The 27,911-nt window shown below is 43.9% G+C and overlaps 2 protein-coding genes, 1 long non-coding RNA gene and 2 other non-coding genes across 15 annotated transcripts; 4 read left to right on the top strand and 1 right to left on the bottom strand.

Annotated features, from left to right (window-relative positions):
• Nucleotides 1–486: 486 nt before the first annotated feature.
• On the bottom strand, nucleotides 487–14,091 carry LOC104322431 (uncharacterized). 9 transcript variants are annotated; one of them, XR_011328952.1, is made up of 4 exons: nucleotides 14,025–14,091; nucleotides 12,534–13,520; nucleotides 6,996–7,080; nucleotides 631–2,205 (listed from the first exon to the last, which is right to left on the bottom strand). It is a non-coding gene; the product is annotated as an uncharacterized lncRNA (long non-coding RNA). The 9 variants fall into 9 exon arrangements; XR_011328949.1 differs by having other exon boundaries at nucleotides 487–2,202; nucleotides 12,468–14,079; XR_011328947.1 differs by having other exon boundaries at nucleotides 12,468–14,079.
• Nucleotides 14,066–19,064, top strand: RPL21 (ribosomal protein L21). Of its 2 annotated transcripts, none has more exons than XM_069808102.1 (6): nucleotides 14,066–14,223; nucleotides 15,310–15,388; nucleotides 16,004–16,065; nucleotides 17,132–17,244; nucleotides 17,901–18,051; nucleotides 18,927–19,064. In XM_069808102.1, the coding sequence occupies exons 2-6, from the start codon at nucleotides 15,322–15,324 to the stop codon at nucleotides 19,014–19,016; spliced, it is 483 nt and encodes a 160-aa protein (XP_069664203.1). In that variant the 5' UTR covers nucleotides 14,066–14,223; nucleotides 15,310–15,321; the 3' UTR covers nucleotides 19,017–19,064. The 2 variants fall into 2 exon arrangements, with proteins under 2 accessions (XP_069664203.1, XP_069664205.1); XM_069808104.1 differs by lacking the exon at nucleotides 14,066–14,223 and adding an exon at nucleotides 15,056–15,080.
• On the top strand, nucleotides 16,845–16,919 carry LOC138690243 (small nucleolar RNA SNORD102). Its single transcript, XR_011329049.1, has one exon. It is a non-coding gene; the product is annotated as a small nucleolar RNA SNORD102 (small nucleolar RNA).
• LOC138690236 (small nucleolar RNA SNORA27) lies at nucleotides 17,306–17,438 on the top strand. The gene has a single exon (XR_011329043.1). It is a non-coding gene; the product is annotated as a small nucleolar RNA SNORA27 (small nucleolar RNA).
• A 255-nt stretch (nucleotides 19,065–19,319) lies between the features above and the next one.
• Nucleotides 19,320–27,637, top strand: RASL11A (RAS like family 11 member A). Of its 2 annotated transcripts, none has more exons than XM_069808101.1 (4): nucleotides 19,320–25,306; nucleotides 26,062–26,118; nucleotides 26,195–26,274; nucleotides 26,453–27,637. In XM_069808101.1, exons 2-4 carry the CDS (start codon nucleotides 26,064–26,066, stop codon nucleotides 26,903–26,905), a joined length of 588 nt encoding a protein of 195 aa, XP_069664202.1. In that variant the 5' UTR covers nucleotides 19,320–25,306; nucleotides 26,062–26,063; the 3' UTR covers nucleotides 26,906–27,637. The 2 variants fall into 2 exon arrangements, with proteins under 2 accessions (XP_069664202.1, XP_069664201.1); XM_069808100.1 differs by lacking the exon at nucleotides 19,320–25,306 and adding an exon at nucleotides 25,772–25,950.
• The last annotated feature ends 274 nt before the right edge of the window (nucleotides 27,638–27,911 follow it).

Below are 27,911 nucleotides of genomic sequence, written 5' to 3'. Positions count from 1 at the left end.
GTCCGGGATTTGTGTGCCCCAGCCTCAGACATCTTGGAAAATAAAGCTAATCTGTAGAGTAGCCATGTATATCAACTGCTTGAGATGTCTGCTTGGGAATGAGATGAATCACCTCGATATGCCTGTTCGTCTGCAGACTATAACAGAAATCTGGGTGACTCGTTCAAGATGTTGTCTGCATTAAAGAAGCCTAAAGCTAGCTAAGATATGACCCGCCCTTTCTTTTTTTTTTTTTTCAAATATGGGAAACATCTAGCAGATTGAGATGCATTATTATTAAGAATAACATCTACACAAGTAAGGCCTAGATCCTAAATGCATCCTTTCACTGTAAAAAAGATACTGTAGTATCTATAACATTAAATCATGATACTTTCTATGATCTTCAGAAGTAACCACTCTTTAGCAGTTAAATTAATGGCAATAGTAAGTTTTCCTTTAGCTAAAACATAAAGAATACAACTTTAGAAAGTTTTATAACCAAACTCTTTATCGCAATGTGAAATATCCTCAAGCAAATCTTTTATATAATATCTGTGGTCTGGAAGTGTGTATTTCAAAAGTATAGTATTTGAGAAAATGAATGCCTCTTGGATGACTACATTCAGAAACTGTTGCCACAGAAACCATGGGGGAGGACAGCATCAGGGGAATGAGAAAGAATAGAAACAAAAGAAGTGGATTGGCCATTTATGTGCAGAAAAGCAAGAACGGGTATTTGGCCAGCTAGAAGTGTCAAACCTTCAGATATCCAGCAGTTCATCTACTGAAATGCAAAGCTGCGAGATACATCTGCAATACGATTCCTTACAGTATCAGTCTGCTATGAGAGATACCCCTGTATAATCCAGAGTGGACAGTGTTCAAAAAATGACATGAGGAAAATATGACAGGGTGCTGTCTCCCTGAAGCAAAAACACAAAAGGCAATTGCACTACTGCTGAAGCTTATAAGGTTATCTGGGAGATAACTCAGTTTGGAACCAGTTATGTGGCATCAAGTGGAACCATACAGGCCATAGAAAACTGCAGGAATCTTGAAAGGCACTCAAATGGGAAGTCAGAGATTGCCTTGAAGTTTCTTCCTACCCATAAATTAGAGAAAGCAGGCAAAATATACTTGGCGTGAAGTGCTCTTTCTGTCTGTAGTTCCAAGGGAAAATTTAGATACTGTGGAGTATTGGACCACGTTTCAGAAAGAGTGGGGGATGTATGGCTATGCTGGCCTGCATCTGACAGGTGTGGGCTAATCGTGGCTGGAGACTAAGCACGGGAGCTGGGAAGATGCTAAGTTAGTAACATACAGAGAGACTGATTTTTTTCTAAAATGCCATGTTAACTGAGGTGCTGTGGTATGAGCAAACTGAACTCATGCCGCATAGAATGAGGGGAAATACAGAAAGACTTTCTGTGCTATTGACCATTAAAATGAGGTAAAATATGAGGAAACGAGTAAGAGAATTGGAAATTATCACAAGTAAGCCCCTTGAGGTGATGGGAATTATTCAAAAATTAAGTATGCCAGATATTTGACCAGCTAAGGAAAAACAGAGTGGGTAGACCAGGATTGTGCATGTGTTTGTGTACGCTTGAAGAGACAGAGCTTTGAAAGCAGTTAGAGTCACTGCAATGCATATAGATCAGTATGGTAACTAACCCTGCCTAGGAAAAGATATCAGTCATATCTTGTATCACTGGGGAGAGACAAGATCCACCTGACAAAATGCGACAAGGGCATCTTTGCCAACTGGCCAGCCAACCTGCTGAGGAGAACTTTAACTAGGAACAAGGAAGTCTCTTGATCACAGACCCTGGGTTTGGGGGGAATTTCAGCCTGCCTGACATCTGCTACAAGCACACCACCTCAGAATGCAAGCAGTTGAGGAGAGTTCTGAAGGTCATCGAGGATAACTTCTTGATACTGGCTGGGCCAACCAGGGGTGATTTGCAGCTGGATCTGCTCTTCACTAACAGGGAAGAACTGGGGGATCTGGTAGTCAGTGGCTTGGTTATCAAAGCCTGGGCTGTAGTGACTAAGGAGTTCGTGATCCTGTGGGGCCTGAGGAAGGAGAGCAGCAGACTACAGCCCCTGGCTTTAGGGGAACAGACCAGTTTATTCAGGAAACTGGTAGGTGGGATCCACTGAACAGCGGCTCCAAAGGGTAAAGTTGCTCGGGAAAGCTGGCAGGAGAGCACAAGGATCCTGCTATGGAGAAAAACGAATAGATGTATTAGTATTTTCAGCAGTGAGAAAGCAAAACTGATGTGCTGTGAAATCAAAAAGAGTGGCTAAATGGGAAATTAAATTCGGGCTGGGGTTATCATAAAATCTGTATTGTTTGGTAAATTCATCCCATTCAGATACATTGTGTTTCAGTATAGGCATTAAGTAGAGTTACTTGAAAATACAGTGAGCAGGTTACGTCTGCAGAGATGAGGGACTGTGATGTGGAGAGCAGTGACTGAAAAGAAATTAAGAGTTGACAGTGGCCAGGACAGCAAAAATTAATTTCCAGTCTAATGCTATGGTAGAAGCAAATAATGGAATCCTTGACTATATAACCAGGGCTGTGGCAAGTAGGAAGAGACATTGTTTTCCTTCCACAGATGGCATTAGGTGAGATTTTTTTGGTAATATTGTGTTAGCCTCTAGTGTCCTTGTTGTCAAAAGAATTCTGAGGAATTATTTGAGGCTGGAGGAAATTCTTTGCATGGAGAGACTTAAAGAGCACAGTCTGTTTGGCTTATCAAAAAAAAAGACTGGAAGGTGGCTACAGTGATCTTTAATCTTGCACAGTGAGAGGCATAACAAGAAAAATACCTAGAAACTGAAATCAAACAAATTGAAATTAGAAATTATGCACATTTTTTAACAGTGGAGGACATTAATGGTTGTAATATGCTGCCAAGAGACATGGCATATCCAGTATCTCCTAAGGGCTTCGGATAAAGAGTAGGTGCTTTTCTTACAGAAGTACAGTAGTTGAACAGATAGAATTAATTCCCTGCCCTGAAAGTCCCTCAGAGCATGTAGTTGTTGTTATTACATAGTATTTGAATTACCATAACACCTAGAAACACAAGTCAGAGACCAGAGCACTTTGCCTCCTTAGTCACTATGTAAAACATTAAGAGAAAACCCCATTCTATCTTCTGAAGAACTTACACTCCAAATGTGCAGAGGCACCAAGAGACACAGAGGAGCAAAGAGAAAATATAACAAGTGTGAACTGCTGCTGATCTTGTGCCTCTCCTTGTTTCATAATCTTGTGGTTTGGCAGGCACCCAGCTTACTCTGGGGTGTGTGGGTAGGTTGGCTTTAGAAATTGAAGAGTAGGCATGGTACAGGTATGTTTGTGCCTGTATCATCTATCTGTGACTACAGATGGGTTTGCTGAGTCTGGGGCATGTCAGGTTTTTATTAATGTTGCTTGACAAGAGAATTGGTCCCATGAATCTATTTACCCCTCCACTAACCAGTCAAACCACCAACTAGTCAGACTATTGCTGCAGTATCTGAATGCAGACATATCACATCTGTTGTTGGACTAGTATACAGTACGGCTACAAGATCATAGCATAATAGGACCATAGGATAATTCAGGTTGGACGGGACCTCTGGTGATCTCTAGTCCAACCTTCTGCTCATAGCAGAGTCAGATCTGAGGTCAGAACAGGTTGCTTTGCGCATATATACCTCTTTACTTGTTCTGGAAACTCTTAAATTTGGATCCAGACATAATAGCGGGGGGGCGGGGGGGGCGGTGTTGTTGTTACTTGCAAGAAAACCATCTGAATTCACCATCTGTATTTTTATTGACACATAGCCCAGTGAAGGTCATCCACCATTCTCATGATATATTAACCAGCCTTGCTATGGAAATGCACTTTTGTGGGCAGTGGGTGTTGCAGGATTCATGCTATGAGGTAATAGAGAGTAAGACACAAAAGAAATTTTCCCCAACTTGTATTTCATAATTCCAAGAAAACCTGAAGCTGCATCAGATTATATAGAAGTGGAATCTTAACGCACTATGTGAGTGAAATTGGATCCTTCTTGGGAACAGAAGAGACAAACAGGAAATATATTTGGAAAGTCATGTTATATCAAACCATCTTGTACTGACTGACAGGTAGTTAAACATCTATATTAGTAGATTAATCTTTGTAAATTATGTTGAGGATACATTTCCAGAAAATACAACTATTTTCATAACAGTTGTACATGCTCTCTGGGAGCCATGACGGGGGGTGGTGGTAGACTAACTGGATATAGGAGGATCTGAGCAAGTTGTTAAACAAGTGATACATTTTATTCGTAGGTTCCAAAGAAAAAAATTCAGTCTTAGTTGTAATCATAAGCAAGACATTAATCGATTATTATCACAGAAAACTATACAAATTATAAAAATCATGATATTACAATTGTACAATAGAGAAATATTATTTTATTCCTTAGCACTTTTCATCAGTAAATCTCAGAATATTTTACAAAGAGGTGTGAGAAATAATATTATTAGACCAAATCTGTAAACAATAAATTAGGTGAGAGTTCTCTGACAGGGTAAAATTTGCTGATTATGATTTTTCCTGTGCACTCATTTTGGAAGACCAAAGCTTTCCTCAGTAAGGGTGTTGGGTTTTGTTGGTTTGTGGTTTTTGTTTTTGTTTTAAGCAGAGAGTAATATTTGTTTCTTGCAGTGTTCACACATGGGGATATTTTGATACTTCCATTTTCACAGCTCAGCTGATACTGGGCATCTTGCCATATATATATAGCTGGCAAACAATTAACCTGTTATTACACAAAGGATTACCAACATCTGAAAAGTTAAAAGAGAAAATAAAAAAATTTATGCTACTAAACTGAATACAAATTTCTACCAACAGCACTTAAAATATACATTGGTTAAAAGAAAGGTCCAATAAGACTGTAAAATATAAGAATTTAGTTGTGTTGAAAATAACAGGACATTTCTAAACTGTTACCACTGTTTAAGTCTTTAGACTCCTAAAAGCAGGTGGAATTCTAACTGAAAATACAGTTACAGTTCTTAGAAAAAGAGTCCGTTTATAAAATGGTAACTCTTTTGAAAGATGTCATTGTATTCTGCAAGAAAAATGTGTATGGTTTGGGTCTTGGTGATCTCGATATGAAAGGACGTGAACCAGGCACAAAAACAATAACTGCTTTTTGATGTTGTTCTGAACAGAATCTTTTGGAGAAATAGGGGGGTTTAATATTGTAATGAAATACTTCCAATAATAGAAACTTTTCTTAAAAATTAATGGCTTTGATCTTTGACACAGGCACTAGGGAAACCAGTGTCTCAGTAACTCCAGTTTCTCCTTAGATGAAAACCTCAGGAGTCAGTGACAGTGCTCTAACACTGGAAAAATGGAAAATCCATTACTAGAGGTGAGAAGTGCAAGACGCTTCTTCATTCTCAGTGTTCTCTACCAGAATACCAAGCAAAGCTTCCTGCTGCAGTCAGCAAGATAGTATTTTTGTGATCTTCGCAGCAGTTCTCCAAAAGCAGGATTAGCTGTCATGTAATAACAACAGTGATGTACAATATGACAACAGGCAGCCTCCAGGTAAAGAGTCTTTGTATCATTACAGTCCCCCCCCACTAATCAGTTCTCTACAGTACCAAGATATAAAGGAAGCTGAGGAGGAATATGTAAAATGCCATGCAGATAGCTATGCAGTGGAAAAAATTATCAATAAGGGGTAGAAAAAATACTGGCAAGAGCTTTGTGGAGATAATAAAATTGCTAAAGAGCATTTACTGTTAATAGCCTGTGTTTTTCATGACACTAATGGGTGGTTAATTATTTTTGTTTTAATTGAAACATATGTCACAGTGAGCAATATTTTGTGCTTCTGCTGATCTAAAGCTATTGTTCAAATGCATGTTGCAATCAGTTCTCAAACAATGCTCTCTGTCAGTAATACAGAACTAGAATGATTTTTATTTCTTCTCTTGGAAGATTTATACTCTGGAAGACCCACAGTTCACCTCTGTACTTGCAGATGGTCAGTTAAATACTTCCATCTGATTATACTTGTTTTTCTCTGGTTATACTTAGTTTTTTCTGGAAAAAAAAAACCCAAACAAACAAAAAACCCAAACCAAAAAAAACCCCAAACCCAACAACTGAAAACAACCAACCAACCACAAGTTATTGCATGAGCAGCAGAACTAATAAAGCTCCATTTCATATGGATTTGTGCCCTGTGTCTTTATACAGCAGTAACCCAGGCATCACCTCTTTGTCCCGTACAGCCTCATTTCCTCCTTTCATTTCCCCTGTGATTTAATTTCCTCTTCTCCTCCTGCAGCACTTCTTCTTGCCATTTGCCCTGTGTTTGTTTTGCCCTGTTTTGCCCCTTCACCTGCACTGCCTCTCTCCCTTGGACAAGCTGCGGCTGCCATGGAGCAGCACATATGCTAATTAGCTCACATTACTATTTTGCATATTCCATGAAGGACTCCACAGCATTTAAAAAATATTAATGAATTGATCCTTAACAATGACCCTGCTCCATAAATATGCACTATTATTCCTACTATACGTATGGAAAGTTGGTCTAGTTTATCCTTGGTTGGTTGTAGCTCGGTCAAGTTTTATCTTTTGTTAATTCGCCGTTTCACTTCTCCTTGACTGACCATTAATTTGTTCTTTTCTGGCTGTAGTGTTTGTTCAGAGCAGCTGTTGTTGTCTCATTGACGGGGTTGTCAGAGCGTAGCCAACTCTCATTATTTTATCGCAAGCCTTGTGATATATGATAGTTCCCTTGTAACCACAGTTCCTGGGTTCAGGTGATGAGGATTACTTCAGAAATTCACCTTTTGTTTATTATAACAAGTTTACGGCTCAATAGGCTAGAAAACTGAAAAATGTGATGGCAGGACTGAAAATGTTCAAAACAGGGTGAAAATAAAAGCACATGTATTTTTTAAAAATACAACTATTTTAATGCATCTGTACCTTGTGATGTCATGGGTTCTGTCTCAGGTTCATCATTTAAGATACTGGCATGTGTAAGACTGCAGAAGCTGGAAAGGAGGCTGGCCTGCAAAAAGCAAATCACTCAGTGAAGGCTGACATTTTCTGACCACAAATTCAAACTCTGCTAAAGCACCTAGGAGAGAATATATAATTGGAATTATAATCACATGAGAAGTGCTTTAATGCAGAGAACAGTGTGCTTTTTACTCCTGTAGTTTCTGTATTTGATTCTGCCTGCTTTTTCCTTCAAGAGGAAGCTATGAAGGCAGGATAGGATTTTCTTTTAGCATCCAGAAGATATGCAGAACTAGAGTAAGACAATAATGTTCACTGAAAGATTGTTACAATCTGCTCAGTGCTTGAGGTTGCAATAACTCTGGTTACTTCATGCATTATTAAAAAGAGCATTTTGTAGCACTATTAAAATCATAAACATTCTACTTTGTCTTTATGTATTTATACAGAAAAACAAATTTAATTTGGCATAGTTTGAAGATAAATTTAAATTTGTGCTTACTGGAATTCAGCTAACACTAAGTGGAAAACATTCCTTTACTTGAAATAAAACTAGCAATATTTTATGTAGCCCTTTCCTTCCAGCAAGGTTCTTTGCTATTTCATAAGCAATTAAAAACAATTATGTTAATGGCTCTGATTAGAACACTTAACGAGAAATGCAAATGGCTACCTCAGATGCCAATATGCTAATACAATGCCATAAACTATTTATAGAATAGGGAATGATTCCACCCACATTTTTACTTTATGCTGTTGTATCCATCAGGCATGCTGCCTTCTTAAACTACAGCACCTGATGTTGATAAGTTTGAATCACCATAGACTCAAAACAATCTCTGGCACCTATGGAGGTCTTTGGTCCAATCCCCTGCTCAAAGCAGGTCCAGCTAGATCAGGTTGCTCAGTGCCATGTTGAGTTCTAAATAGCTCCAAGGATGTGAACTCCACCATCTCTCTGAGCAACCTGGTTGAGTTTTTGACCACCTTTACATTAAAAATGTTTTCATTATCTTGAGTCAGAAATTTCCCATGTTCTAACTTCTGTCCATTGCCTCTTGTCCTTCTACTGTGCACCCTTTAGAGGTGTCCGTCTCCATCTTCTCTGCACGCTCCCATGAGAGAGCAGAAGAAAGATATGATTTCCTTCTCCTCTGCCAGTTGAGCAAACCCAGCTCTTTCAGCTGCTTCTCCTAGAAGAAGTCCCTGGGCTTCAGCCCCATGACGGTCTTGGTGGCCCTCCACTGGGCTTCAGCCCCATGACCGTCTTGGTGGCCCTCCACTGGGCTTGCTTCAGTATGTCCATGTCTTTTGTGTCCTGGGGAGCCCAGAACAGGATGCATACTCCAGATTTGGTCTCGCAAGTGCCAAATGGAGAGGAAGAATCCCTTGTCCTGCTGGCTAACCTCTTCCTAATACAGTCCTGGATGTAGCTGACTTTGTGGCAAGGGCATATTGCTGTCGTCCACCAGGACCCTCAGGTCCTTTTCAGCAAAGCCCCTTTCATTACAGCCAGCCCTCAGCCTGTCCTGTTGCATGGAGTTATTCCAACCCAAGTGCAGGACTGTGTTTGCCTGTCCTGAACTTCAAGGTTCCTGCCAACCCATTTCTCTAGCCTGTCTCAGTCCCTCTCAATAGCAGCCCTGCCCTCCAGTGATTTGACCGCTCCCAACAATTAGGCTCAAACTCACCTGAGAATTAGCACCAAAAAAATTGTTTTGTAGTATAGTTTCAGTGAGATTTCATCAGTTCAAACTCAGTGTGCCATTACGATAAACTGTTCTTATATATGCTTTACATCAGGTATTACATTTCAGCAGCAAAGCTCATATTCAGATCTACTTAAAGCTAAATCTCTTTGCCCTCCAAAGTTAAGCCTGTCTTGAAAAACCAATTGGCATAGGTTGAGCTTCTGTTAAAATTATACTTTATAGTGAATAAAATGGTCACATGCTAGAAATCAGATAAGGAAAAGGTCAACTAAGTCTGGCCCCCACCCGTCTGCAGTTTTTCCTACAGTATATTTGTTTTGTTTTGGCCAGTCTATTTTAAGGTGATTAAAGGCCAATTCTGTCCTGTTTATTCCTTACAGACAAAGATTCTTTGAAGACCCTGAAAGTTTTGCCTGAGCAAAATCATCAATATATACGAACTGACTTTGTGCCACTGAAATCACTGAGAGGCTGTTGCATGAGTGTTAGATTAAAAAATTGTCTCCTAGTTCCCAGCTAGCAGGTTAAGGACAAGCACTGAAACATTTACAGCCAGCAAAAAATTCAGCTTCATGTTTCGTGATCATCTTCAGTAATAACAGAAGTATCTCAGAAGTAATTGGTGCATGGTAAGTAAGCTAACTGGGACTGTTGTGTACAAATCTGATCACTGATACTCAAGAGACATGTGCGGGAATGGGAGCAAATGCATGGAGCATGCTATGTGCCTGGAGGCTCCAACAGCCTGGATTATTTAGCTTAGTAAAATGAAGGTGTAGAGGGGATCTTCTTCTGTGTAAATAATTACAGAAAAAGGGCAAGCATTGTTGTTCTTCCAGCTAGAAGTACACATAAGATCAGACATAAACAAATGAAGAGAAAATAGTATGTTCGTAATCATTAAGCCAGTTATTTCTTAAACTGTAGTTAATAGCTCCCAAGAGAGTTAGCAAAGGGCTTAAGGGAGATTGTGAAAGATCAGATTTTTTTTAATATATTTTAATATTAATTCTACACTTATATTCAATACGTTATCAAAAGAAAAGCCCCACAAAAATCTCCACATTATGCAGATTTACTGCTGGCAGCAGCTCAGTTCCCTCATGACAGAGGAGAAAAAAGTATCTGTAATTACCAGCTGTGTCAGCCAACGAGTGGCTAATCACCTTTAGTCAAAACAACTAAATATACAGTGAGGCTGATGCTGACAATATGAGGAGTTGCTTGTTCCTGGCTAGATGGGTTGGACTCAGGGGAGGTTATGTACAGACAGGTGACCTCAAAAAAGTAGTAACACAAGGAGTTTGAGAAAATGCTGCATTAATGAAACCAGTTTCCTGAGAAGCCACTCCATTAGTAAAGGAGGAAAAGGACATTAATTGCCTTTGAAATGAAGTTTGATAAATGGATTATATTATTTGGTACTGGTGAGAAGCTGGTCACAGTTACACAACAGCTTCCTTGGAAGTTCCTGATGATTTCTGTATGCTCAGTAATGCAGTATTCACTGATGCACATATATAAGTAGAATGCCATGTTACTCAAATAAGCAGTTGAATGACAGAACTTGTTCAGTATTTCAGATTTTATGTGGCAGTCAAGATAATGATGGGAAAAAAGCCATTTGTTTAGGTTCAGTATCAATCTATCTGCATCTAGTTTAGCAATTAATGTGTAAGTAACATTAGCGTAATAAAAACTTTCACCCATGTGTGTGACATGCTGGGCCCCATCACAATTCTTGGTCTGTACAGTTTTTGCCTTTTCATTTCTCTCAAGGGCACGCCGTCATTATTTTCCACTCCTTCCTCCACAGAACGCCTCACTGGCAATGCAGCTCAGTACAGCCACCTGTACTGGCACTTTTGTGATTCCACAGTGAGCCCATCCAAGGAGTTTGTACGGTCATTTTTGGAAGGCGATTGGTTGCTCAGACCCAAATTTTATTGATTTTAACTCCCATGAAACTAGGTTCAGGCTTAGATTTACAGCATGGGTTTTGTCGATGAGGAGTTGAACTGAATACCAGAAATAAAAAGGTTGTTAGAGCTAGAATCATTGGGGAGCTAAAGAGACCATGAAAGGGGCCAGAAGCATGATTCTGAGATGCCACATAACATGATCCTTTTGGAAAGAGTGAACAATGGAACAACAGGGTAAACTTAAGAGGTGACACAGATGACTGGTCAGTAACTTTTTGATCAGAAGTGCAGGGTAGATCCTGCATTTCTATGGATGGGAGCCTGCCATGGGGTAACCAATTAACTTCACCATTTTAATTTTCAGTTTAGACTCTTGGTTTTGCAGCATCATCACAAGAGGAACTGCAGGTTTCAGTCCTCTTTGTTTAACACCTATTCTCAGTTATTTCTGTTAAAATCTTGCTCCAGCCATAATCAGCTATCTTTTTTTTCAAGTAATGAATGCATTATGTGAGACACAGGAGACCTAGACCCTATTGAAGGGGAATATTTTTCATTTTTCACCTCAAAGCCCTTTACAGACTCTCATTAATTTAAATTCCTTCCACAGCCCTGCTGAATAACCTAACACAAATGGAATGTCACACTTGAGATCTCTGTGTGTATCACTTGGTCCTCTGAGCATAGGAGTGAGCCAGATCCCACTGTGCATTAAAATTTCAGTGAAGGATTCCTGACAACCCCATGTGCAGAATCGTCATAGCACATTTATTCTTTAGAGAGAGCTGTTATCCAGACAGATGCTGCAGAGAAGTGTCAGAAACAAAATGGGGCTCTCCCAGAGAAGATATCAGAATCCTGACAATGGGAGCTTGGGGACTGGAAATTGGGGTTTTTTGGCAGGTTAGATTCCACTCTGGAAAACAAAGTGATGTTTATCTAGTCCCCACTCCTTTGACTTCTAATGAGCCCTCCCTTTCAAGCTCCTTTCCCAAGCAACTTTTGAATTGGTTCCCATTGAAGCTGCTTTCCCTGTCTTGCTCTACCTCCAAGCAGGGAGAGTAGGAGGGAAACACAGTCTACCATGGTGTAGTGAGATTTCCAGAGTACATTAATGGGTGGAGCACCAGCCTGGGACCTTCATAGGGTTTTAGATCTTCACGTTAAGCTGGGTGTTGCCACTTGCGCTCACCCCACTCTTGGGGATGTACTGTTTCTGAAGCAGAACCATATGTGGCGTTTGCTCTATAGCCTAGGAGAAGTTGGAATCTGGATCCTACAACTGCAGTTTGATCAAGGAAGAGCAGTTTAGGCTGGGTTTCTGAGGGCAGGAGGCAGGGCAGTAAGGGGAGCACCTACAGTCTGAAATGTAAGGCTGCAGGTCTCCCCCACATCTGCTTGGCTGCTAGCTCATTTCCAGGCCAGAACTCACCCCACAACCTGTGCACCTGTGTCTGCTGGAGACAGCCATTATTAAGAAATCCTTCTGTGAGCAACATACAAAGGCTCTGCAGTCTTGTAAGTGCTTGGTAGGCCACAGTTTGGGGAAACTGTGTATCAATGTTGGTAGATAGGATGGGCTGATGGACTTCTGGATCAGACCCAGACAGCATGCTCAGTGAATGATTCAATGGAGACAAGCTGTGAAACATGATTGTTTCTTTGAAATGTGGAGCTAAAGAAGGATCCTGGGAATGTGCTAATCAAGGTAAATTTTATGAATAAAAACATTACTGAAATTTCAAATAAACCTCTCATGCAATTTATTCAGGAAAAAAATGTAGCAAATCCTGATGTCTTACTTGGCTCCAAATAAAGCAGAGTTCAATTAAGTTCACAGTTACTGCTCCCTTATGGATTACACTTACATGCTCTGTATGTGGACATGAGTTTCAACATGTGGAGTTTCTTCCCCATTCCTTCCTGCTCAATGTTGAGATTTGCCCTCTATGTAAATCACTGGCAAGAGTAAGGTGTTCAGCTCACTGAAAATGCCTATCTTCCTTTATTCAATAATGCCTTTTAGGATTTGGCTGCCCATCTTTACTTTGCTTGATACCCTCCCTGAAATCTATCTGTTGCCAATATGCTTCCTCACCTAAGAGCTGTTCAGGCTCATAACTATCTTTACGCTTGGAAAAGTTTCATGGTAGCTAGGCTGAATGCATATTAAAATATACAGATTTTCTCTGTGTAGATATCGGGTGCTCTAAGCTCTAGATTTTTCAGGGTGCAGAGCTGGAATACAGACACGTTTTTTCTAAATATAACACTTTACTCCAAGAGATTTCGTGTGGAGACAGGGCCTCTGTCTGTCATAACATGCCCCGTCAGCTAGCTTCGCAGGCAGAACCTGATAGTGTATTTAATCCTCCATATCCATTCTTGTGATCCACAAATATTAAACTAGCTTTAAAATGATGACAGAAAGGGCTTAAGTTTTGCAAGACAACATTAGAATAACTGTGAAGTTAGTCAGAGGATCAAATATGTTTTTATATGCCGCTTTAAGTAATCATGCCTCCCCTAAATTAAATAAGTGCTTCTTTCATTCAAAACAAAAATTCCTGCAGTAGGGCAACTTCTCGCTGAGACAAGTTTTGAACTGTCCCTGCACGTTTAGCTCAGGGGAAGGAGGCCCTCTTTTGACTCACTCCTGCCTGCAATCAGCTTCCCATGATGATTCCTGTCTGCTCCAATACTGACGGTGCACAAACACAATGAGTCACGCCGTCAGCTCTGGAAGCGGCTCACCAGTCCGCTTCATTTTCAGGCACCACACAGCTGATGCAACCTGTGGCCACATAAAGGCTCTTTGTTGAGAATCCGTACGTTATTTATCTTTGTGGAAACATCTGCCACAGAAATTGGAAACTATGGCATTACAATAAGAAGAAACCCCATTACAATACTAAGAAACCCCAAACCTGAGCAGCCTCTTTGCGTCTGCTGTTGGTTTGCTTCTCCCACCATGCCTTCCTGCCTAGGATTACCTGGATCTCCAGTCAGGCAGCCGTGACTGACACACAGTATCGGAAGGCTCACATTACCGCAAATTTAAATTTCGGTGCACTTCCTTAATGTCGTAAAACAACTTCTTGGCTGCTTATATTTTACATCAGCAAACATAATTCCTTACGGACGGCGGGCCAGCCGCTCCACCACAGAACTCCCTCCTCAGGATCCCTGACGGACACCTGCCTCGTTTTCCCGCTTCCCCGCCACCCCCGCTGTCAAACCTCTCCTAACCCCCTCTCACGGCACAGCCATGAAAAAAACCCGGCATTTATCCCTCCTGTAGCGAAAAGCTCAAACTTCTGCCGGCGTAGTTCCGTCGTTTTTTATCAGAATCGGCGTACAATGGCTTCCTTCCGGAGATTTACCTCACGCAGGCGGGCGGGCGCCTCCCCGGGACTTTCTCTCAGGCGCGGCGCGGGCAGCCCTGCCAAGGCCCCGCTGTTAAGTGCGGCCGCGGCCCCGCCTCTCTCTTTTCGTCCCCGGCCGCCATTTTGTAGGCACGCACGGGGAGGCTCGCCCAGCCCCGCTCGCCGGCCTCAGGTGCTTCCACGGCTCCGGGTGGCGGCGGGAAGGCGGGCGGGGGCGGCGGGTGGCCGCCGGCTCCGGCTAGGGGCGGCAGGGCCTTGCTGGGGCGGGAGACTGAGGGAGCGAGGAGGCCGCGGCCTGCAGGCCGCGGTGCGTGGCGCCGGGCCGGGAGGCTGCTGAGGGATGGAGGGGGAGGAAGGATGGGGGGCCGTCGAGGCCAGCGGCGGGTGCAGGTGCGGAGGAGTGGGTCTCCGCCGAGTCGGCGGGCCCGGTCAGCCCCGCGGCCGCCGGCGGGATGTCGGGGGTTGGGGAGCGGCCCCGCGCAGGCCGGGCGGCTGGGGCAGCTCCCCGGGGTAGGCCCAGGGACGGGGACCGCCGGGTACGGCGGGGACTCCGGCTTCGCTAACGGGCCCGGTGGCTGGCGTCTCCCGTCGGCCTGCGGGGCCTGTGCGCCTTGTGTAAGGTGCGGTAGCGGGTGATAAATCTGGTAGTGGAGGTCTTGTCTTTTGGGTGCCTTGTGAGGAGAGGTTGGCGGAACTGGGCATAGTCGACCTGGAGCAGAGGTGTTTTTGGGGGGCATCTAACAGCGCCATGATCAAGAAGACGGATTTTGGTGCTTGACAGGGACACGTGGCAGGAGCACGAAACAGCTACTTAAGTAAAAATGAGAAGCTCAGACTGCACGTAAGGGGCAGGGAAAAATCCCAGGTTTTTGTCCTGGGAACAGCTAGGCCTCCAAACAGGCTGCCCAGGGAGGCTGTGCAGTAGTCTGTCTCCATCCTTGAAGGGTTTCAAGACCTGACTGGAGAAAGCCCTGAGCAACCTGGTCTGATCTCATAGTAGACCTTGTTTTAAGCAGGAGTTTGAGCTAGGTGACTTGATAGCATCCATTCTAATCTCAGTTACCCTGTGGTCCTATAAATACTGCTTTCTATGAATGTCTAAGCTAATAACGTGCTCGAATTGACCCAGCAATTTGGAAGCGGTGTCATTCTAAATAGGCTCAAAGACTTGATTTTTCTGAAATGTCTGAAAATGCCATCAGTCAAACTTCTAGTGAATGCACTAGTAGCTCTGAATAATTTGCATTCATTTTTACAGTAATCCGCCAAAATGACGAACACAAAGGGAAAGAGGAGGGGGACACGTTATATGTTCTCAAGGCCGTTCCGCAAGCATGGTGAGTGTACCTTACAGTAAGAACACTTTGTTAAGTTACAGAGCTGTTGGATGTCAACAGTCCCTAAGTATCATCTGTAAGACAATGGTTTGTGTCAAAGGATATCTGACAACTTAGGCTAAAAACTGTAGAATGATGTGCAGGTAAACTCTCAGTTCTTACGGCTTATGCACTGGTATTCTGATTGCTTGACAGTAGTAACAATGCTAATTTTGTTAGTGCTTGAAAATTAATTTGAAGGTGAAGAAAACATTTCAACAGTTACACTCGCTTAAAATGTAGTTGTTTGCCTCTTGGCAACAAGCAGTGGTAACAGCTGTGTTCATGATGAAGTAGTAAATAGTTTAATGCCTTTTCAACTTCTGTATTAGGAATGAGATTAAAGCTGTAATTTTTCCTGAGTTAGCTGGATTTTCTTAAAACTGGGAGTGTGTAAAGAGGTAATTACAGCTTTAAAAAAAAGATAGTTTGATTCTCAGTTTTATGTTTTTGAAATTGAATTTAAATTTGAGGTATTTAAAAAAAACTTTATCAAATGCATAATCTGTGTCCCCACCCCATTTTGTGTGTGAAATTGTGGGCTTCATAAATATCCAAATTTGTATTTCTTAACAGGAGTTGTCCCTCTGGCTACCTATATGCGCATCTACAAGAAGGGTGATATAGTTGATATCAAGGTACTTTCTATGATGCTACATAATTAAAAGCTAAAGCAGTGTAATCCTTTTTGGTATCCAGTTTCTTGAGGTAGTCTTTTTTGTTACTTGGGTTGTGTGTGTCAGCGCAAATACCCACTGCTCACTTTTGAAGCAATACCGGAATGGCGATGCTACTGAGCCAATAGTAATGCTTCAGTGTCACATGCTGTTTTATGTGGGTTTTTACATATATGTACAAAAATAATATATTTAACTGTGCTTTGTTCCTGTGTGTTCAGCTGAAAAAAGTGAGTGAAAGATGCCAGATCTAATACTCGGGTTGCTGTATGGTGCCTGCTAGCACTACTTTTATAGGAATCCCAGCTGTCATTTTAGTAGATGTTCTGTTTTGCCTGACTTGCACCTGCTATTCAGAAGAGCGGTAGTTTATGGTGGTGTAGCTGATAGTTACGTCTCTGTCTCTGTATCATGGTAGGACTATACTTAAAGTAAATGTGTACAGGGATGGTGATTGCGAAGCCACATTAAAACCAAGAATTAAATGTAAGGATACATTATATATATTGTATGGGGGGGAAAAAGTGAAGCAGCATTTCCCATCACTTGGTATTTTCTACAACTTGTCCTTTAAAATCAACTACTTTCAAAATTAAGTTCCTACTTCATTGAATCCTTTAGTTTCACTTGAAATGCAGGGGTTTTGTAACAATCACACAGTAGATGGTGTGTAATTTGCTTGTTTGTTGTTTGACTCTGAGAACTGCACTGTTCAGAATTAACACTTCTTGACACACTGGAGCTTGATGATGATTGTCTCCTGTGATTGCTTGCTGAAAGCAAAGTGATCGATCATTTCACCGACACTGAAAGCAACCAGAATTGTCATAGCAAATTTGGTAGTATCCAGATACAAAATGCGTGGTTATAAATTCTAATGTATGAATAAAATAGGAGTATTTTTAAATCAATCTCAAGTAATTTGAAATGTGTACTTTAAACAGCTTCTGAAAGAGAAGACCTTGATGTTGCTTCCCCTTCCTCCAAGTTAAAGTTTACACTTTATTCTTGTTTTACCTCTTAACAGGGTATGGGTACTGTTCAAAAAGGTATGCCCCACAAGTGTTACCATGGCAAGACTGGAAGGGTATATAATGTTACTCAGCACGCCGTGGGCATTATTGTTAACAAGCAGGTTAAGTAAGTAATGAAATTCCATGTATTGAAACTTTGTATTTGGGAAAGTTGATCTGTGTAATTGCACCCTCCTTTCACTTTGCCAGTTAGACAGTTATTGTCTTGATTGGTCATTCAAGGTGGGCAAAGTATATATCCTTTTTATAACCCAAGCAAATGATGGTCGTTTGACTTGGATCCTGTCAGAGGAAACAGCTTTTATTTTCCTGAGCAGCACTTAAAGTGACATTACCTAATGGGGATTTTCAGCCAACTTTTACATTGGTACTGAAGCCCTTTTTAAATATTAATTTGTAGCTGTACCCAGCTGGATTTTATACAGTTCAATCAGAAAAGGACAAGTTGGGCTTTTTTCCAGGAACTGGACTGGAGTACAGTGGTAATACAATTCTTTGCTTGTATGTTACAAGGTTAAAATTATGTGTTCTCCACAATCTTAATCTGAAATTGTCAGCACATTGTTATATATTAATAAGATTTCAGTTATATAAGTTATATCTGATTTGCATCTGCAGCAGTGTATTTTGACTGACTGCCCCTTAAAGAAAACTTATCTGTGATTGAGCTTATGGAGTTACTCGTGTAAGGGCTATAAAACTAGCTTTGAAGTAGCCTTTTTTTTCAAGGGCAGTAGATTAAAAACTGATTTTCTTTCTTAGGGGCAAGATTCTTGCCAAGAGAATTAATGTGCGTATTGAGCATATTAAACATTCCAAGAGCAGAGACAGCTTTCTGCAGCGTGTGAAGGAGAATGAAAAGAAGAAAAAGGAAGCAAAAGAAAAAGGCATTTGGGTTCAACTGAAACGTCAGGTAATATTTTTATTGTAGTTGACACATTGTTGATTCAGTTCACCAAAAAAATCAGCTAGAACCAAACCAGTTCAGTTTTCTTCCAAAACACCAGTGTTATGCTGTAAACTGAGCTCTTTGTGTCTGTCTTTGAAAAACAAAACCAAAAAATCCCACCCCACATGAATGAAGCCGTTTACAGCATTCTGAAAAATCCAGGTCTTTGCCAGATTGTGTTGGAGGTGTCTGATGCCACCACCCTCACTTGGGTTCGCAATCCTTTTGTGGCAGGTTGCTTTTTTTTTTTTTTTTTTTTTTTTTTTTTGAGTAGAGTGGCAGCATCAGTGTGCCTGCACCTGAGCTGTCTGATACATTTGGTGCTTGAACAGAACTGCACTGTTCCTGAATGGAAGTTGTCACCTTGGCTGTGAACAAAGGGACAGATGCTTCCTGTTCTGTTGCTGATCTGCAGCAGAAGCTCTGGCTGATTTCTAGGATCAGTGTTGTCTTTGGTTTAGTTGAATTTAGCTGTGACAGTTTCTGTTGTAACCCTTTAAGAAAAGAATTGATAAATAGACTTTAGAGAGGAGATAATGGCTGCTGCTTCTGGAACCCTAGGGTATGTCACTTCATGATAATTTGGATTAGTAAATTGCAGAGGGTAAAGTGTTGTTTTTTTCATTAAGCAATGAAAGTCAAGCACCCTTTCTAGCAGATCGTTTTCTTACTGCTATTCTTTGAATCAAATTTTGAAGAGAGTAGGAATGGTAAAATTACTGTAATGTTTATATAATAATGTGTTAAAAATGGTTGCCAAAATGAATTTTCTGTAAGGTTGCTTTTGAGTTTTAGTGCCATGAGTTTTCTTTTTTTTTTTCTTTTTTTCCTGTTCACAGCCTGCTCCACCCAGAGAAGCACACTTTGTGAGAACTAATGGAAAGGATCCAGAGCTGCTGGAGCCAATTCCCTATGAATTCATGGCATAATGCATGTTTAAAAAAAATAAATTAAAGATCTGGTTTTGGACAAGTGTATGTGATTGTGGCCGATTCCTTTGGTTTTTTGGAACAGATGCTTTAGAAAACTTTTATTTTATTGAAATTTGTTTATTTAACTTGCCTTGCATGGTGTTTGGTCATTTAAATAATCTGCAGCTTTTGTTGATCAGTTTAGTCATTTTATATAGACCATAAATCCTGGGAACACTGAAATTTGCTAATGCTTAGTGATGATCATGAGGTAATATGAGAGGACATGGAATATTTCACCAGCAAACTAAGAGCATGTACCAAGAATTGTACAGTGTCACTTGCAGGTTTAATTTTCGTGTGGGAAAAGAGATAATGGGGTTCAGATCTCATTGATACAAGCTTTTGGCTAAGGGGCCTCAGATTAATAACAAAGAATTGTGGAAACAGTTTTCGAAAGCAACCTCTTGAGAAATGGCTGTGGGCAGATTTTGGTCTTTCGTCATTGTAAACTGCAAAAGGATTTTTGGAACATCCCCAGGCCAATAACCATTTTTAGGAAGTAGTAGTAGTTTAGAAACACAAAACTGCCAGCCTTTGTAATTTGATTTTTATCATTTGAATTGGCTGGCATAGCTGAACACTTGCATTTTGTATGTTTGTTGTGTGTCTGTTGAATCTAAGCATCTACCTGAATGTTGTAATGCATTCCTCTCATCCCATTGATTTTATTGATACTTCACAAAAGCCCACTGCTACCTGCCCAGGGTTTCTTGAATGGAAGAACATCTTTAGCTGACTACTTACTAACCAGTGCTGGTTTTGTGAGCTTTGTTTGAAATGGTGTGAAGCTTGCTAAAGAAACTGCTGAAGGTAACCTGCTTAGTTAGCTTTGAACATGCATAAACTTAAGCTTAACTGTGTTGTAGATACGGATAAATAATCTACCTTTCTAAGTGTGATGTAAGGCATTGCTTAGCTACCTCAAGTAAGTGATGTAAAACTAATAGTGTCTAAACATAATGTCTGTGTTTAGAGAGAGTAAAATACTAGGGAAGGCAGTGATCTCAAGCAATTTGTAGGTATTGACTGTTGAAAATTATTGTGTAGTCAGTTGTAGGACAGCTAGTAGGCTTGGGAGTAAGAAATGGAGAGATGATGTTTGCTTTTTCCCTTAATTCTGAAGTGCCTTAAGCAGAAGCGTCAAAACTGTGTACAGATTGCTTATAAATTAAAGGATAAATGGGTATTTGACTCATGAGATAAGTCTTGTTTTACATTGGGCTTTGCATCTGAAGGAGTTACATGGGAGGTTTTACTGGGTACAATCTTTGGTGATGGTATTTTAAATTTTCGTAGGCATGCTTGTGTAAGTTATTTTGGTTCTATGTCTTGTACTTATCTGCCAAGATTCAAGTGGATTAGCTGTAGCATCGTGATGAAATGGTTAACAGTAACTATAAGTGGTGGGTAGTTCTAAACTTTTGAATTTATTTTCAACAATTTGGAATAATAAGACTAAACAGCACACAGTGGGTCTCATTTAAGAGCTGTGCTTCCAGAGGTGCTGTGCATTGCAACAATTTTCAGTTTATTTAGTTTGGTGTTTTTAAGGTCACTATGCCGACAGTAAATGCTCTTAAATGCATATTTGGAAGCTGTGTGTGGGCTGGGAGGAGAAGGAGGGAATGCTTTCCTTGGTTGGGATTCCCAGAAATGACTGAACTGGGTTTGTACAGGAAGAGAACAGCCTTTTGGGGTTGGTTTTTCTTTTTTGAAAACAGGACAAATTAACTAAGGTTTAATGTGCCTTGTGTTTATAGACACTACCTATTAGTTGCTTTCAGTGCAGTGGTGGTTTTCCTGGTAATCTCAGGTTTGCAGAAGCACGGCCCAGATATTTGCAGATCTCTGTATCTGTTGTTGAAGTTCGCTTCCCATGTGTTCAGCTGCCCTGTTTTTGCACAGTCCTGACAAAAGAGGGAGATCTGTGAATTGAGAAAAGTTGCTTAAGAAGCTGCCTGTCAGGACATCTTCAGTCATGAAACTACTGTCTAAATTGAAATGCATCCTTCTTTATAGAAGAGAGTAGTTCTAGGTGTATGCAGAACTTGCAGAAGATTTGGGAGGGAAGGAGAGTGATTTTGGGCAGTTCAGCCTTTCTGCCCCTCTGGGTGGAGGATACATGTTTCCTATGGTGTTCGGAGTTGCAAGTTACTCTCCCCTTCAGCTCTCCCTGGAAGGGGTTTTACACACTAGACCCATAAGCTGTAACTGCTTCTCTGCGCTCCTGTTCTGAGGCTGTGCCTAGTGAGCAAAAGCTTGCAGCGTGCGTGCCAGCTACAGGTTAGGTGTGTCAGCTCCACACTGTGGCAGTTGAATTTTGTTTCATTCCATGATACTTTGAATTGTGGAGAACCCTTGTGAAATCTGCAAAGCTATCGGTTTCCCACATAATTGGACACACCTTGAGCTAGCAGAATTCAGGAATCCCTCGTTTAAAAGCCAGTTTCACAGAAGTTCAGTATTATGTGTTGCCTGTCTTCCAGTCCCCTTCTAGCATAGAGACTTTGTTATCCCAGAGCTGGTGGACAGGCTGTCCCTGTACAACATGTGGAGAGTGAAGTGCTAATCCATTAGCACAAGCCGTTACACTTCAGTGTAGTGCTTTGTCTCAGTTCCACTCAGCCTAATTGGGAGGTGGGGGTTGAGCTGCCTCCTCCATTCCAGGTTTTACTGCCTCAGACCATTGCAGCTGGTTCCCTGCTGAAGGCCCTACCAAAATCTTCCTGTCTTCTCTTGGAGAAGAAGCAAGGAAGCCTCCCGAGCTGTCGGCTTTTGCCTCTTTTAGCGTATCAGTGGCACCGAGGCCTGAGATTTCCCTAGGGCTGTGTAGGCAAGTGTTAGTGCTAATACTGTGTGTGGCCAGGAAGGTCACTGAAAAGGCAGAAAGGACGGGGGAGGAGGAATCATGCCTGTGCAAAGGGGCTGCAGGCTGAGGACCCCAGGATGGAGAAGGTGAAGCATGCATGCCTAAGGGGGGTGAGGGATATGCAGACACCTCCAGCCCCATTCCTGGGGGAGAGGCAGGTGAGCAGCTGCCATGAGGACGTACAAACAATTCATCCTTTTGTAATCTTCCCGTTGTATGTATCAGATGGGGGAAACAGTCCTGATGTTCACTCCCTTGTCCTTCTCAGTGCAGTCCTGGACTCAGCATGTTCATGGTCCTTGTGATCAAAAGGACAGCTGGCATCCCAGACGCCGATGCTGTGCTGGGGTGTCCTGACTGGTCCAGAGGATGCCAAGAGCTGTGCATACACCTGCTAGAGAAAGTGATCCTCCCTATCCCAGCTCAGACAGACAGGTTCCCGCTGTCCTTGTGAGGTGCAGTGGCTTCCATAATTCAGGGTGTGTGGTGAAAGGATATGGTTAAACTGGGCTTATCGTTGTCTGGGTAGTACCTCATGACTCAGGGGTGTGGGTAGAGTCTCCCACAGTGCAGAGGGCACCCTACTGCTGCAAACGGCTTCCTTGCATGGGATCAAGGTACCGGCAACCCCTGTGATTCTGAGGGTGGTGGTAGGGAAGACGCGGATCTTGAGCATTTCATGTCCATGCACCTACCTCAGTGGATGTGCTACCAAGGTCTGCATAAGAATCAAGTTGTAGCTGCTGGGATTTGCATAGTTGTAACCATCCTTGCTCAAGTGTTGGGTAGGGACATTGCTCCCATCAGCAGCACCCCTATAGCTCAGGAACCCAAAAAAATGCAAAGGTCTGGTTGAGGTTGCTGATTTCATTTTCCACTATTTGGAGGAAGAGGCTTTGGGTGATGGCCCCTGGGCCCTCAATCACCTTTTTGTCCATGCCCACTTCAAACTCTTTAGCCATTGATCAGCAGGAATTGTGGAGTCTAAGGAATACTGCAGACTTGAACTTGGGTTTGTGCTCCTGAAAGTTCATAGGAGAGTGGCAAAGCCATGCCAGCTCACAGCAAAGGTTCTCACCACTGCTTCTCCACATGGAAAAGCTTTGTGCCTGCTGCTCATTACCTCACATGGTTCTGCCAATCTTAAGCCTGGAACTTCTAGCTGACTCCACGACATCATCAAAAACTCCCAGGAAGACACTGGGCATTTTGTTTCTTAGAGGAGAAGGTTGCTCCAGAGGCTCTCAGGATGTCCTCCTTGCTGCAGCCACAGGAGTAAGCCACCTCCCCCAAGAGTACCTGCTGTTGAATGTTACCAGAACTTGGAATTGGGAGGTGAGTCAGGCAGCCCTGTGGTATCCCTGGGACTCCATGTGAGCGGGACTGAGTGGTGGTGCTGTGGGAAAGGGGATAGTGATAGGCCACAGGGATGGTGGCATGGTCCATCTGCACAGGGTGGGTGAAAGTACAGCCTGGTGCTTCCAAGTAGGACCTCCAGCCGAGAAGGGAAAGGCTCCTTGGGATAGCTTTGAGGCCCGTACATCCCAGGGATCGCTTAGTCTGCAGAATGGGGACAGCTAATCTGAGTCCCAACGTGTGAGGAATTTGAGCCCCAACTGCTTCAACCTACTGAGCTGCTCCTGTTGCGCCAGAGTAGGTGTTGATGGAGAGGCAGCGTGTCGCTCCCTGGAAATCAATTCCTTCACAGGGTTTCCTACCTGGGTTTGTGCACTGTCATCTCTGTGCTCAACCATCACTGTTTGCCCTTTGGGGGTGCTCTCAGCAGCAGGTGAGGCAGCATGAGCTCCACAGCTGCCCAGAAAGGGGGAGCTCCTCGAGTTTTGGGAGCAGTGGTTGTTTAATACTACTGCTTTCACAGCTCAGCGCCTGGGAATCATCTGCCTGGAACGGACTCATTTCGGTAGCGTTCTTCCAAGGGCATGCTGAATGTACTCTGATAGCTCTTTTGTAAAGAAATGCATAAAAATAGCCTGTGTTGGCACTGTGAGCAAGGCCAAAGACAAGTGGTGCTGCATGACAATGGGAGCAGATGACAATAGCATGAACCTCTGGAAACCAAAAGCTTTTAGTGGTACAAGAGAAATCTTGTTACAAAAAGAAAAGGGCTCACTGGCATGATGGGAAGTGAACTAGAAATTTTAAAGACGAATCAGGTTTTGAGGTTAAAAGTGGCCTTGATGTTACCGTAAGGGTTCTTAGGCATTAGAGTAACACAAATGATCAACGGCACTTCCTCCACTGTGCTTTTCTGCAGGCACTACTTTAACTGATATTAATTAATGTGGTCTTTACTGTGAAGTGTGTGTAACCCTTCAGCAAAGAGCAGTGTGTAATTGTCATTAGGTAGAACATTTCTGGGGCACCAGGGGAGAATCTTTAAACAGGGCAGAACATTGCTCTGGGGGATGGCCGGTCCTCTGACCACTGGTGGGGTGCAGAGCCTGAGCTGTGCCTCCACTCCCTGCATGAACTCTGCACCCATGGGAAGGGGGGAGCAGTTCCTCCCCATCCTTGTCTCCATGGTGCCAAGGGTTCACTGTCCTCAGGAACACCTGGGCTCTGGTAGAACAGAGCTGGCGACATTATGCTGGTGCCCTTGTTCTGAGTTTTCATCGCTGGAGGGACTGGGGCTGTGGAAGTCCGAAGAGGTGCACAGCAGATCGGGTACCTGGGCTGTTGCGTGGATGTAGGGCGAAAGTAAGGGGGAGGACAAGAGGAAAACAAGGAAAAACATGACCTGTTGTCATTGCGTGCATCTTCTGAGAGCTGTATGGATGGGGAAGGTGACGGAGTGTAGCACCAGTGCGCTGCCAAGGTTCGGCTCGGCTGCCTGCCTGGGGGTGTCCAGGGCATCAGCCCCTCAGCTGGGGCCCAGCAGCTCCCATGGCGGCTCCGTCCCCCCACAGCACCGGGCTGCGAGACCACAGACCCATCCTGCTCCTTTCGAGTACCAACCTGCTGGCTGCTTCCACGTTGTTTCCTGCTGGCTTGTGTTATCTCCCTGATAAAAATAAAGCAGCCCCTGAGTGGTTTATTTATCTTGTAAACACTTACATGCTTGCAAAGCTGCGCGCTGCGGAAGCGGTTTCGCAGGAGCCAGGGAAACGGTTTGCAGAGAGACTGAAATATCCACACAGCTGTTTGCAGGTTTGAGGCTCGTTTAGCAGCAGCCGGTGGTGGAGCGCCGTTCTTTGAAACTTTCCTCCGCTTTAAAAACCCAAAGGGCCTCATCCAGACCTCAAGGCCCCGTGGACTGCTTTGGTTTCAGGGCTGGCCGTTGCTTGATCCACAAGCTGGGATTTCCACGCTGACTGTGGAGGGATGCGTTCGGGTGTGGGGAACAAAACAGCTTGAAGTAAAAGAATAAATCATTTCCCTGCGTTCACGACTTGAGTCCCGGGGTGCGTACAGCAGGAGCCTGTTGCCGGTGGTGGGGGCTGGCGTGGGGTGTGGAGGTGCACCCTCCCAAACCCAGCGAGGCTTGTGCCGCCGTCCGAGGGGGATGCAGGGCAGGGTGCTGCCGTGCCCGCTCCCAAACCTGGGCAGCGGTTTGCATGGCCTTCCCCGGGCTGTTGTGTCCCTTTCCCCGGTGCCTGCACCCGCGGAGGGGGGGGGGCTACCCTCCGGGAACGGGCAAGGTGGTGGAGAAGAAGGGGCAGGGGTCCAACTGAGGGCCGAGTGGGGGGGAAGAGATTTTTGCGGGGGGGAACTGCTGGGCGGAGCGGCCGGGCTGGGGGCGGTACAGCGGAGGCGGGGGGGGGGGGGGGGGCGGCACCGCGCTGCTGCCGGAGCCTTTAAAAGCCGCTGGCGGCCGGCCGCTGCCGAGCGGAACCGAGCCGAGCCCGAGCCGAGCCGAGCCGAGCCGAGCCTCCCCTCCCATGCGCCTGCCGAGCATGTCGCAGCCCTTCCTGCTGGCCCCCATCGCCGAGTGCGCCCCGGGGCCGCCGGGCGCCCAGGTCCGACTGGCGGTGATGGGCGCCCGCGGCGTCGGCAAGAGCGGTGAGTGGGGCTTGGGGGGGCGCGGGGGTGTCTGTCTGTCCCTCCTTGCCCCTGTCCGTCCCCCTTTGCCCCTGTCCGTCCCGCCCTAACGCGGCCCCTCTGTGTTTTCAGCGATGATCGTGCGGTTCTTGACGAAGCGGTTCATTGGGGACTACGAGCCCAACACAGGTGAGGCGGCGGGGAGCGGCGGGGAACCCCCCCCCGGGGCCGCCGCTTGGTGCCTGACGGCTCTCTGCCTCCCCAGGTAACCTCTACTCCCGGCTGGTCTGTCTGGAGGGGGACCACGTTGCCGTGCAGATCCAAGACACGCCAGGGAGCGTCCAGGTACGGAGACACTTCGGTTCTTCCCAGGTTTTGAGCCCCAGGCTCCTCCAAGTCTGGGCTTAGTCTCCCAAGACGGTGCTCGGGCTTCCCTTTGGACCTGTTTAACGGTGCTGTCTGTGATACAGGCTTCGTACTTTCATTACCCGATGCCCAATTTGTGCTCCCTGTCGTCCCGCAGGTGCAGGAGGACTGCGTGCAGGTGCTGGACTCCCTGTCCCGCTGCGTGAAGTGGGCAGAGGGCTTCCTCCTGGTCTACTCCATCACGGACTACAGCAGCTACCAGTCAGTCCGACCTCTCTACCAGCACGTACGCAAGGTCCACCCAGATGCCAGGACTCCCGTCATTATCGTGGGGAACAAAGCGGACCTCCTCCACGCCAGGCAAGTACAGGCGAAAGAGGGACTACAGCTGGCAAACGAACTGGGCAGCCTGTTCTTGGAAATCTCCACGAGCGATGACTCCCAAGGCGTCTGCGATGTTTTCCAGTATCTTTGCAAGGAGGTCAGCAAACTACAGCACGCCGGCAGCACGGACAGGAGGCGGTCGTCCATCATCCCTCGGCCCAAGTCTCCCAACATGCAAGATCTAAAGAGACGTTTCAAACAGGCTTTATCTTCGAAAGTCAAATAAACCCCCCCGATGAGATCCTGTGTGACTCCATAGACTTTATTTTTGTAAACTAGTTAATGAAAATCTTTATTTTTGTACTAATGCCAGCAGTATGGAAGTATGTTGAAGCTTGCAATTTCCTTGCCACTCCCTCTTGTTTGACTGCTTGGGTTATTTTTACAAAAAAAAAAAAATGCTGCATAGCAACTAAATAGAGGTAGTTGGAGAAGGGGGTTTTTGCCAGGAGGTTTTGATTCCATTTCTGTTTTGGGCTGGGATTTGCTGGTTTACTCTGCTCAGATGACTTTCTTGGGCCTCAGTTTCCTGCTTGTAAAATGGGAATGATGATGATGTAACATTATAAAATGCTTGGAAAGCCTTTGATGGAAAGCTTTATATGGAGAGAAAAAAAAGAAAAAAGCTTTATTAGCCTGTAAGAATTCTGATTGTAACAGGATCTCTGTTTTCCCTCAACAACTGCTGTTTTACTTGCACCTGTAATCACCTGAATGATGATAAGCTGTTAGGAATGAGTTCCAATTTCTGATGTGCTGTAGAGATCTATCCCACAGAATTAATCTTTTGAGCCGAAAGCATTTGACAGGAGGGTTGAGTTTCTCCTACAGATTACTGTAATGCTGAGCAATCCGCAGCAGGGGAGTGTGTAGGATGGCTGTTGCTTTCTCTGGAGATGTGTGATAGGAAGGACTGATGCGTAGGTTCCCTTAATAAAATAGCTACATTTAAAAGGAATCACATCTTTATCTTTCCCAGGGCAATTTTGTAGTCATTGGAAACAGGTCAGACTTCTTACTCTTATTTCACATAAGCTCTGTACCATACTAGAATGGTTTTTATTAACTGCTTACTGGATGTCTGAACATGGAATGTGGGGTTTGCACTTCAAATATGCCTCTGAAGTATGTGCATGGTATTGGTAAAAAATAAAGCTCTGCTCCATGCTGAGTAGAAGGTGTGGAAGTGGAGTAACCCGTACAGGGGGAAACTTGGTGTCCCCACTTAAGCA

This window comes from Haliaeetus albicilla, chromosome 20, assembly GCF_947461875.1.
Source record: "Haliaeetus albicilla chromosome 20, bHalAlb1.1, whole genome shotgun sequence".
NCBI lineage: Eukaryota > Metazoa > Chordata > Aves > Accipitriformes > Accipitridae > Haliaeetus > Haliaeetus albicilla.
The sequence above is the reverse complement of the archived record's forward strand: the minus strand, read 5'-3'. Positions and strand labels throughout refer to the sequence as shown.